General features: G+C 43.5%; 1 protein-coding gene across 1 annotated transcript in view; it reads left to right on the top strand.

Annotated features, from left to right (window-relative positions):
- The first annotated feature begins 290 nt into the window (after nucleotides 1–290).
- Nucleotides 291–12,234, top strand: part of ABCC12 (ATP binding cassette subfamily C member 12) — a 60,721-nt gene continuing 48,777 nt past the window's right edge. The window contains exons 1-4 of the mRNA XM_023726787.1: nucleotides 291–330; nucleotides 1,104–1,252; nucleotides 4,863–4,970; nucleotides 7,051–7,329. Coding sequence (XP_023582555.1) covers nucleotides 291–330; nucleotides 1,104–1,252; nucleotides 4,863–4,970; nucleotides 7,051–7,329 — 576 coding nt within the window. The remainder of the gene's footprint in view (nucleotides 331–1,103; nucleotides 1,253–4,862; nucleotides 4,971–7,050; nucleotides 7,330–12,234) is intronic.

The following is a 12,234-nucleotide window of genomic DNA, read 5'->3' as shown; positions in this document are numbered from 1 at the left end:
AGGACAGGGATATTTGGATGCACAGAGAGGTAGGGAAGCTCCCAGGTAAGAGCAGAGGCCTGGAGGTGGAGATGTGTGGGCGTGCTTGCGGAAAAGGAGGTGGCAGGGTGTCCTTGAGGGGAAGGGCACCTGATAGCAGAGTTTAGGATCACAGTAGAACTGGGTGCCAATCTTGGCTCCATCCCTTCATAGGCAAGTAACTTAACCCCACTCAGACTAGTTCCTCTCTTGTCAAAAAGGCATAGTAATTCCTCTCCCTTGTCACACAGTGGGGAGAACCATCTCGCGAGATGGCGCATGTGGAGTGGTCAACAGAGCATCTGGCACATAGTGGGCACTCAGTCAGCAATAACCATGGCTGTTACATTGCTAACGTGAATGGGATCTTGCAGATAAGAGTGGAGTCAGGGTTGTTGAGGACTTTAGACCCCAGAGGAAGGAAGCCTGAGCTTACTTTGTGATGAGTACAGAGTCGTGGGCATCATCTGGACTTGTGAAAGGCAGGAAATGCTCTTGAGTTTTTATAGTCCTTCCTGGGACACAAGCAGGGGCCCCAATTCATAGTCTTTAGGCCAGCATATGTGCTTTGTTTGGCTCCTACAATATTTAAAAACTTTTCTCAATTAGTTGCCAGCATTTACAAGTAGGAGGATGTGTCATAAAAATCTGGATCCTAGACTTCTTCCAAACAATTGAAGGGACACTAGGCTTGCTTGTCAGCATGGTCACCATTGACTGGCACTGAGGAAGGCCACCCCCTCAGCCAGACACGGGATACTCATTTCGCCCCATTCCACACCCTCCCTCTGGTCCTGCATCCTACCCACTGGCCTACTTACGTTCCTTGTGAGGCATCTGAGTTCATGACTCCTGACACACACAGTTATCAGGACAAGAAGGGGCCTTGGAAATCATGGCATCTGACCTGTACTGGCTGCTGGGTTCGTGCTCTGTGCTTTTTATGTACTCCCTCTCATTAGGCTTCACAGCAGGAACTTCACAAACACTCATTTGAAGGAAGATCAGGGAGGGCTGATTCCTTTCTTAATGCTGGTGCTTGACATGCAAGACGAGGTCACCTTGGCCTGCCTTCTATTTCACAGACGTAAGAAAGAGGGAAAGGAAGTTACTGGAAAGAGCTGGATTTGTCCAAAGTGGAAATTCAGCCCTGGCGCCCATCGTGTCCACCATAGCCATTGTGTTGACATTCTCCTGCCACATCCTCCTGAGACGCAGGCTCACGGCCCCCGTGGTAAGAACCATCTCCGGATCTGGTCTCTTTTGCATCCCACCACAGCCAGTCCCAGGTGGGAAGCTCCTCCCTACCACTTCCCAGCATGGCATCAGAACACCCAGTCACAGTGGGCCAGACTCTGCCAGAATTCAACTCAACTTTAAAAGCAAGTGCTTGGGCTGACCCGGAGCCCAGGACTGCCTGACAGCAATTCTTACTGGTTCATGGCAGGGCAGGGGTTGTAGTTAACACTGGAACATGATTTTACATTTGGAAAACAAGAGTGAAACAAAGCAAGCCCTTGGCCTTTTCTTTTCTATATACTGTAGGGAGGAGAGCCCTGGGGGCGCAATGGTTAAGTGCTTGGCTGCTAACCAAAAAGTTGATCGTTTGAACCCACCCAGCAGCTCCATGGGAGAAAGACCTGGTGATCTGTTCCTGTAAAGATTACAGCCTAGGAAACCCTACGGGGCAGTTCTACTCTGCTGCATGGGGTTGCTATGAGTTGAAACTGACTCGACAGCATACACCAACAACACGGGAAGGAGAGTTTGAGAAAATTCTTTTAGTGGGTTGTGTTGTAGGTACTAGGAGAGGAAGTGTGGTGATGTGGGCTTGGGAGCCAGGACTGCCTTGTTTAAATCCTGCTCTGCTACTTAGTAGCTATGACTTATTGTGAATGATTGGACTTTCTTGCCTTGGATTTATTATCTGTAGAATGGGGATGATGATAATAATCGGCGAATTTGTGAGAAAAGAGTGAGGTATTTTATGCAGAGCACATAGAACCGTGTTGGTACTAAGTACTGTAACAGTCTTTGCTGTTATTATTTGCCTGATCCTCACCAAGGTCAGACAAAAGCAGGTTGGCAGGTTTGGAGAGAGAATTGGTATGAGTGTGAGATGTGAGGTTTCTTGCAAAGAGGGCCTGAGCGTTCAAAGGTAAAGAAATGCTGAGCTAGAGGAAAATTGGCCCCTGGCTTAAAGAAAGAAACAATACCTGAGATATTAAACCAAGTGTCTGAAGGGCAGGACTGGACAAGTAAAAGTCAATAAATGCAACAGAAGAAGAGTAGGCAAGTCTAGGCGTACTTGTACTGGAACAACTGCACCAGAGGTCAGGAGCCTCGAGGGGAAGGGAAGGATGAACTTTGAGAAGCCAGGATGCTCTTGCTGGGGCATCTTTTGTGAGACTGTTAATTCCTTTCCTGCCCTGTGTTTCTTTGTGAGGAGCTCATATTTTCACAAGTTCTTCACAGGTAATAGCTCACGCATTCTTAGGTTGAACTGGGACATGAACCCAAAGCCAGAAAGAATGGCAGCAATGCACGAAAGTCTAAATGGAAGCTACCCAATTATTGTGACTGTTTACTACAATCCCAAATGAGCAAGCAAACAAAAATCTGTCCAACAGTATAACAGGCACATCCATTTGAAACCAAATTGAGCACATATAGTTAATATATTTTAAAACAATGGATTCAGAAAAAATCTAGACCAAAAACAAACTTCCTGAATACACAGCTTATGTTTCTTTGGGTTCAGAATCCCTAGCATGCCCAGAGCCACAGCAGCAGGAGGTCAGTCCCGAGGTGCTTGGTCACATCAGGCATCTTACGGCTGCCCAGGTGCCCTGTCAACCCAGGCTGGACTTCCAGGGCCAAGGTGGGTCCTTGGGACCTGAGGGAGATGAGTTCTCTTTGGGATGTGTGTCAGACCAGATGTGATGGGAGCATCGTTTCTCTTGCTCTTAATGAAGTTACTAGGATTATTGGAAGCCTGAGCCCCTGTCCCTGGGCCCATTCAACAGCAGGCAGGATCACTCAGAAGTTGTTGAAGGCAATGGTGTTTTTAATTTCTTAAATGGGTGGCTAGGGAGAGGCTGCTAATTACAAGTTGGACAGATGAGATGAGATCTGAGGCATGAGATCATGCACCCTTGGAGCACAAGTGAAAGCGAGGAAACTTGACTTCATTCTAGGTAATAACTACCCACCATGCAGGGCTCTGTAAGGAAGGCTCCCATGAACCCTGGTGTGTGGGGAGGCCAGGCCCTGGGAGGGAGAGGCAGAAGTCATTCTCCAAGAGCCAGCATGGACCAAGGAGGTCTTTCTAGGAGGTTCTGTCTTCATCTTTGAGGCTGTATGTGGTTAGAAAGGTATGTTCTAGCTTCACAGGGTCAGATGCCTCTGAAGCAACCATGAGAATGGGATGATTTAGGAAACTGTGCACAGGACTTCGCTCTTTAAAATTATTTATTTTAATTTTTGTTGTTATTGAAAATATGCACAGCAGAACATACACCAATTCAAAAATTTCTGCATATACAATTATTCAGCAATATTGATTTACATTCTTCAAGTTGTGCAACCATTCTCACCCTCCTTTCTGAGTTGTTCCTTCCACATTAACATAAACTCACTGCCCCCTAAGCTTCATATCTAACCTTTCGAATTGCTGTTGTTAATTTGATGCCATATAGATAGCTTGGTAAAAGTGCACAATGCTCTAAGCAGACCTTCTTTACTAATCAAGCTAAACTGTTGCTTGGTTTAAAGAAAAGTTTGGATCACAACAGAGGGTCCCAGACAGAGTGGGATAAAAATTGTAGAACAAAAAAATCAAATTCACAAAAAAGACAGACTTACTGGTCTGACAGAGACTGGAGGAAACCCTGAAACTATGGTGCTAAGACACCCTTCTGAACTGGAGCTGAAGCCATTCCCAGAGACCCCCTTTCAGCCAAACCATAAAATAAACAATAATACCCGAGAGTAACATACTTCTTAGAACAATCAATTATAGAAGATGAAAAGGGTGACATTTGCTCAAAAGCAGAGATGAGAAGGCAGAAAGGGGTAGAAAATCAGGACTAAAGAAAACAGAGAACCCTGGATGGAGATGGAGAGAGTGCTGACAAATTGTGGGGAATGAAACCAATGTCATGGGACACTTTATGTACAAACTATCGAATGGGAAACTAGTGTGTTCTGTAAACTTTCACCTAATGCACAATTATTTTTTTTTTTTTTAATGAAGGAAAAAAAATAAAGACTTCAGGGAATTTTTTTGGTTTAAAGTTTGAAGGTTATATCAGGGGGGTTCATCCAGCCTCAAAGGTTCTAGAAAGTCTGGATTCCAAGGGACTTTGAAATTATGGTCCACATTCCTCTCCCCTTTTGATCAGGATTCTTTTGTCGAATCGTTGATCAAAATAGTTGGTGCTGGTAGCCAGGCACCACCCAGTTTTTCTGGTCTCTTGGCAAAGGAGGTAGTTGGTCACATGCATAGGATTTTGAGTGAATGGTCTAGACCTAGTTAGGATGTTGTATGGATGATTTCCAAATGCATTCAGTTAGAGGCTTGCCTCAAACCTTCTCTTCTCTAGATCAGTACAGACAAGGGGATATATTTCCCACCATTTTGGTGAAGATTCAAAAGCAAAAGAGATTAAGATGCTACTAATCTTATTTTTTCTCTGAGCCATGAAAAGAAAAAAAGTTTCCTCTGAGAATTCCACCTGAGCCACTGTTTCTCACTTCAGTAAGTTTAATCTCCATGGATTTAATGGCTCAGAGCCAAGGCAACACCTCATCCTGAACGCTTCTACATTTCTTTTGTTCTTCAGGCATTTAGTGTGATTGCCATGTTTAATGTAATGAAGTTTTCCATTGCAATCTTGCCTTTCTCGGTCAAAGCAGTGGCCGAAGCCAATGTCTCTCTGAAGAGAATGAAGGTATAACAAACACTGGGTGAGTAGGGAAGAGAGATCGCATTTCTGGGTGGGGAATTCTCACATATGGGGAAGCTGGGTCAATGCATTTGAGGGCTGGTTCACTGGTCGGCTGGGCATTGGGCAAAGGGCCTCCATTCAGAGTTGGACCATTGATAGATGTGCATGGAGGGTATAGATGGAATTTTACAGGTTGTCTGCCTTTTTAGTAAAAATGAGATAGAGTCTCTGTACATGGAGATGGTGCTCCAGACCCTCTACTCTTTATCCAAGCCATAAATCTTAAGTAGTTCCAGGAGTGGGGTTGAGTTTACACCGAGCCATCCCCCTTTAATCTAGTTTCTCCTGTGATGGGTGTGATGATGGAAGACATAAAGGGGTGGTGAGGGCACCACATTTGTACACTCATTTAGTCACTTTATTCACTCATTTACTCATTCATCAAAGATTTACTATATGCCTTCTATGTGCAAGACACTGCGGGAAATGCAAATATAAGGAAGAGACAGAATTTACCCTCAAGAGCCTCCAATCTAGTATAGGATCATGAACCCCAGTAATTGCTATACAAGGTAAGGATGTAAGTGACATGCAGTAAGGATAGATAAAGTGCTTTTTAAGTTCAGACAAGGAATGGAAAAAGAAAAGGAACTTCCAGTCGAGGGAACAGCATGTTTAGACATCTATGAATTGACTGGATGATCTTATTCACCCAATCCAGAAATCTGGAAGTCATCTTCAGCATCCTAGGTTCCTGTATCCCTCTTCTCACTTGCCATCCATGTCTAACCAACCAAGAGCCCTGCTGAGTCACATCCTGGTCACTATATTCCTTCCATTTTAAGAAGCACCATTGTAAGACTGGATTGGAAGTTACACTGTTATTACTTTTTGGACAAAACACAAAAAACAAAAATCAATGCCATAAAATTAATTTACATAGTATGATCTCAGAAAAAAAATTACAGGTGTTTCTTAGACTAGAGGAACAGTGGTATTTCTTGAATCCTCATACTCTATCCCTATTGTAATCATCTTCATTCAAGGCTTCACCATCTCTCATCTGAATGATCACAGACTTCTGAGTCCATCCTCTTTTTTCTTTTAGTGTTGTCATCCTCAAATTCATATTTTATTAGCCTCCCGAGAGCTGTTAAAATATTGGTTTGACCACCAATACTCACCCAGTTGAAATCCTTGAAAGTTTCCTTGCCCACTCCAGGATTGAGACTGAGCCCTCATCCGATCCCTCAGTTATGTCTCCATCTCATTTCCTATGCCCTTCCTACCTTGAGTTCTGTGCCTCAGTGGTCCTGAATTGCTTATTTCATGTCCCCACCCCCAGAAAATCATACTATTGCATGCTTCCTAGCCTTTGCTCATGCTGTGCCCTCCTCCACTGGAATGCTGTCATCCTCTCTCCCTTCTCTCATCTTTGTCTGTGTAGCACCTACTCACCTCTCAGACTCAGCTCTTGGGTCTCAGGATGGGGATCCACAGGTCCCCTCTCTGACAGTTACAGGGCTTTGTATTGGTCACACTTCACTGAAATGATCTGTGCATGTTCCCGTCTCCCCCTAGACTGTAATCTCTTCAAAGACAGGAAACATGCTGTATTTATATTTGCATTTCTGCTATGTATCCCAGTGTCTGGCACATAGTAGGCATTTGGCAAATGTTTTGTTGAACTGAGCTGAGTCGGAACCTAAGAAGAGAATATAGTAGAGACTCAGTAAATTATCTCAGTTTCATAAGCATTAGTGCCAAGCAGTGAACCTCACCACCCAAAGACCAGCAAAGGCCAACCACCTTGTGTAGAAGGGTGAAATGTAGTTGGGATCAACATTCTCCAATGTGGACCACCCACATAGGCCTTGTGGATAAAGAGGCATACGTCCTAGATAGTATGACCTAGTGGATTATCTGCGGCTGCTTCTCCTGGGGGAGTACCTTCGGAGTCTCTTTCCTGAATGTCATATGTAGACTTGCCAAGATTGTGATTATGGGTCATTAAAAGATACATTGAGATGATTCTTACAAATGGATGACGTCTGCACAGTTAATTTTGTCTCTTTAATCTTAGAAAATTCTCATAAATAAAAGCCCCCCATCTTACATCACCCAACCAGAAGACACAGATACTGTCTTGCTTTTAGCAAATGCCACCTTGACATGGGAGCAAGAAACCGGCAAGAAAAGTAACCTAAAGAAAGTGCAGAACCAGAAAAGCGATTCTCTCAAGAAGCATAGGCCAGAGGCATACAGTGAGTTGAGTTTACCAGCCCAGGGAGTCGCTGGCCCAGAAGAGCAAAGTGGCAGCCACAAATGGGTTCTGCACAATATAAGCTTTGCAGTGAGAAAGGTGGGTGTGTATTCTATTCTTCCTCCTTGTCTCACACAGCTATGGCCTTCTCAAGGCTTAATATAATTGAGTTGGAGTTGGAGATGGTGGGTGGTGGGATGTCCCTAACCAGGCTCTGTTTTTCTCCCCAAATTTTAAAACTATGTAAGTGAACATTGGAGGTATCCTCTTCAAGCTGAGGGAAGATGATGGAGCCAGCTGCAATACTGAATGGACAATTTATGACAGGTGGCTAGACTCAAACCAACTAGCTTTCATAAAATTTTTCAGATTTGTTCTTAATTTCACGTTGGAGTATCATGATAAATAATAAAGTTGCTGCCAAGTTAATTCCAACTCATGACGACCCCACGTGTATCAGAGTAGAACTGTGTTCCACAGAGGTTTTTTTATTTTATTTTATTGTATTGTGGTGAAAATATACATAACAAAATATAGACCATCTCAACAATTTCTACATGTACAATTCAGTAACACTGATTACATTCTTCAAATTGCATAGCTACGCTTCCCCTTTCCCCTCCCTCCCACCCTGATAACTGCTAATAGTCTTTGGTTTCTGTATATATGCTTATTTCATAGAAGTGAGCGCATACAATCTTTGTCCTTTTGCAACTGACTTATTTCACTCAGCATGATATTTTCAAGGTTCATTCATGGTGTGACATGCACCGGAACTTCATTTCTCTTTATGACTGAGTAATGTTTCATTGTGTGTATGTACCACATTTTGTTTATCCATTTATCTATTGATGGACATTTTGGTTGTTTCCACTTTTTGACTTTGTGAAAAGTGCTGCAGTGAACACTGGTGTAAAAGTGTCTGTTTGCATTTCTACCTAGGTTTGGGATTGCTGGGTCATGTGGTAGTGGTAGTTCTATGTTCAACTATTTGAGAAACTGCCAAACTGTTTTCCACAATGTCTGTACCATTTTATTTTCCCACCAGCAGTGGAAGAAAGTTCCAATTTCTCCATAACCTCATCAACATCTGTTGTTTTCAGTTTTTTTTTTAATCATTGACATTCTAATAGAGATGTGGTGGTATCTCATTGTAGCTTTGTTTTGCCCTGGTGGCACAATGGCTAAGGGCTCAGCTGTTAACCAAAAGGTTTGCAGTTCAAACCCACCAGCAATTCCGTGAGAGAAAAGACCTGGTGATCTGCTCCTGTAAAGATTACAGCCTAGGAGAGATAGTTCAAGATGGTAGCTTAGTCCACACATCTTATCATCTTACTGCAACAAGAATCCTAGAAACCAAATGAAACAGATACAGATGACAATCTGGACACTCAGAACAGCAAACAGAAGGTTGAAGAATTAGATTGAACACTGCAGGAAAGGTGAAACTGAATGAAAATAGCCAACAAGAAGACTGTAGGCTTCCGACCAGCCAATCCAGCACAGCATGGCCATCTTGAGACAAAGTGAGCAGCATTCCTGGGTGAGGAGTACAGGAAGGAAACGTCACAGAAACCCCAAAAGAAGAGAGAGATACTGTGTAGACAAACCTGAGAGAAGCAAGGTGAGCAGAACATGAAATGGATCTGAGGAGGCAAAGTGCAGGAAGGCAGGCAAGAGCCCTAGGGATCCAGGTGACCATAGAGCAGGGAGGGTGCCAGAAAATAAAGACAGAACTACTCACCAGTGGCAGTCCCTGATCATTTGGGTGGGTAGCACCTGCAGAGTGGCAGATCTTTGGCATGGGGGCCAGAGATCCTCCACCTGACTAGACTCTGGACAGCCCCCCCGCCCAATTTGGTCAAGGCTGGGTCCTGATCACCAGATGCACTCTGCAAGGAGTGTCCCAGTGCCCATGCCAGAGACTGAGGGAACATGCTTTCCCTCATCTCCTCCCCTCCACCCATGACCAGTGGTGAGCTCTCCCTTAACCCCCTACCCTGTGATCCACAACACAAGTGATCCTTTGACCAGAGGCTCACAACTGCCCCTACCAGTCCTCCTGCAGCCATGCCTGCCAGCAATCCTGATGCATGCTATAACCTTCCCTGTGCCACCCTGCCCACTCGATGACTGGTGGTGTGAGTTCCTGTGCCACCCAACCAGTGACCGGTGCACCCTCCCCCATATAACCCAGCAACCAGCAGTTTGCACACACAGCACCCAACCCAGTGATCAGCAAAATGCTCCCTGTACCCATGCCCAGATGACTGCAGGACAAACACATCACCTCACCAGCAATGCCAGTCACATCTTGACAGGTGCCAGCTACACCTCTGCCAAAGGATGAGCAAGAGATCCTAGTGCCCTCATCTGAATTCCACCTGGCTGCAACATCACACACCCTGCACCCAAATTTTTCCTTCAGGCCATCTGCACATGCAGTGAATCCCTGTGTTAGGCTGGGTTCTCTAGAGAAGCAAAATCAGTGAAAGGTGTATGTGTGTATAGATAATTTGCTGATCACATTAGATCACATCATGGAGATGATTACATTATATCACAAAATGGAGAATAAGTACATCATTACGTAACTGCCAAATTACATAATTGCCAAACTACATCATTACATAACTACCGCACTATATCATTACAAACTGCCACATCGCTGAGAATCATGGCCCAGCCAGGTTGGCACACAACCTTAACCATCACAGTCCAGCTTTTGTCAGCTTGGCAGCTGTGCACATCTCCTTAAACCATATACAATCTCTAAATAAAGACAATTACAAAGTCATATTTGCCCATAACATGATACAACTAACATGTGTACAACCAAAGTGCTCTAGATCCGTTTACATCTTATATTTTATAAGTGAAGAAAACAAAAATATTTGATGCACACATACAAAGAAGGAATACTCATAACAATTACAGCCCTTGTTTCTGCAACTGGTCACGTGGTTGAAACTGGTATTTAAAACTACCTTCTTCCACCACCTATTCTGTATTTCCTTTGCCCTCAGCAAGCACCTCAGCTGGTCGTGGTTCTTTGCCTGATTGGGTGAACCAAACGTTCATTCCTGAAATGTCTGGGCCATTAATAGTCATGTCAGAATTGGGTTGCTCTAGTTTTCCACTGACTTTAATCACAGGGCATGGTAGTACTAAGAGACACCCTAAGGGATCTCCTGCATTCCAGACGTACTCTTCTTTACCTCCATTATGTAAAATCAATACGATTTCCCCTTGGTAATCAGGATCCCACCCAAATTTAGGGACCATCTCAAGAATAGATCTGATGCATGGAATACTAATGACTGAACACCAGACGAGTTGTGGGATGACATCAAGGACATCATACATGAAGAAGACAAAAAGTCATTAAAAAGATAAGAAAGAAAGAAAAGACCAAAATGGATGTCAGAAGAGACTTTGAAACTTGTTCTCGAACGTAGAGCAACTGAAGTGAATGGACGAAAAGATGAAGTAAAAGACCTGAACAGAAGATTTCAAAGGATGGCTCGAAAAGACAAAGTAGAGTACCATAATGACATGTGCAAACACCTGGAGTTAGAAAACCAAAAGGGAAGAACGTGCTCAGCATTTCTCAAGCTAAAAGAATGGAAGAAAAAATTCAAACCTCAAGTTCCAATTTTGAAGAATTCTATGGGCAAAAGATTGAACGATGCAGGAAGCATCAAAGGAAGATGGAAGGAATACATAGAGCCACTATACTAAAAAGAATTGGTTGATGTTCAACTATTTCAGAGGCAGCATATGATCAAGAACTGGTGGTACTTAAGGAAGAAGTCCAAGCTGCACTGAAGGCATTGGCAAAAAACAAGGCTCCAGGAATTGACGGAATACCAACTGAGATGTTTCAACAAACGGATGCAGTGCTGGAAGTGCTCACTCGTCTATGCCAAGAAATTTGGAGGACAACTACCTGGCCAACCAACTGGAAGACATCCACATTTATGCCTATTCCAAAGAAAGCTGATCCAACCAAATGTGGAAATTATCAAACAATATCATTAATATCAGACAAAAGTAAAATTTTGCTGAAAATCATTCAAAAGTGGTTGCAGCAGTACATCAACAGGGAACTGCCAGAAATTCAAGCCAGATTCAGAAGAGGATGTGGAATGAGGGAGATCATTGCTGATGTCAGCTGGATCTTGGCTGAAAGCAGGGAATACCAGAAAGTTGTTTACCTGTGTTTTATTGACTAAGCAAAGGTATCCCGCTGTCTGGATCATAACAAATTATGGGTAACGTTGCAAAGTATGGGAATTCCAGAACACTTAACTGAGCTTTTGCAGAACCTGTACATAGACCAAAAGGCAGTCGTTCAACAGAATAAGGGGATACTGTGTGGTTTAAAGTCAGGAAAGGTGTGCATCAGAGTTGTGTCCTTTCACCATACTTACTCAATCTGTTTGCTGGGCAAATAATACGAGAAAGTGGACTGTATGAGGAACGAAGCATTAGGATTGGAGGAAGACTCATTAACAACCTGCGTTATGCAGATGACACAAACTTGCTTGCTGAAAGCGAAGAGAACTTGAAGCACTTACTAATGAAGATCAAAGACTATGGCCTTCAGGATAGATTACATTTCAGCATAAAGAAGACACAAATCCTCACAACTGGACCAATAAGCAACATCATGATTAACAGAGAAAATACTGAAGTTGTCAAGGATTTCATTTTACTTGGATCTACAATTAACGCCTGGAAGCAGCAGTCAAGAAATCAAACGACATATTGCATTGGGCAAATCTGCTGCAAAAGACCCCTTTAAAGTGTGGAAAAGCAAAGATGTCATCTTAAGGACTGTCTTAGTCATCTAGTGCTACTATAACAGAAATGCCACAAGTGGATGGCTTTAACAAAGAGAAGTTTATTCTCACAGTCCAGTAGGCTACAAGTCCGACAAGGTGCAGGCTCCAGGGAAAGTCTTCCTCTCTCTGTCATCTCTGAAGAAAGGTCCCTGTGATG

The sequence above is a fragment of the Trichechus manatus genome, unplaced genomic scaffold (assembly GCF_000243295.1).
Source record: "Trichechus manatus latirostris isolate Lorelei unplaced genomic scaffold, TriManLat1.0 scaffold00014, whole genome shotgun sequence".
NCBI lineage: Eukaryota > Metazoa > Chordata > Mammalia > Sirenia > Trichechidae > Trichechus > Trichechus manatus.
The sequence above is the reverse complement of the archived record's forward strand: the minus strand, read 5'-3'. Positions and strand labels throughout refer to the sequence as shown.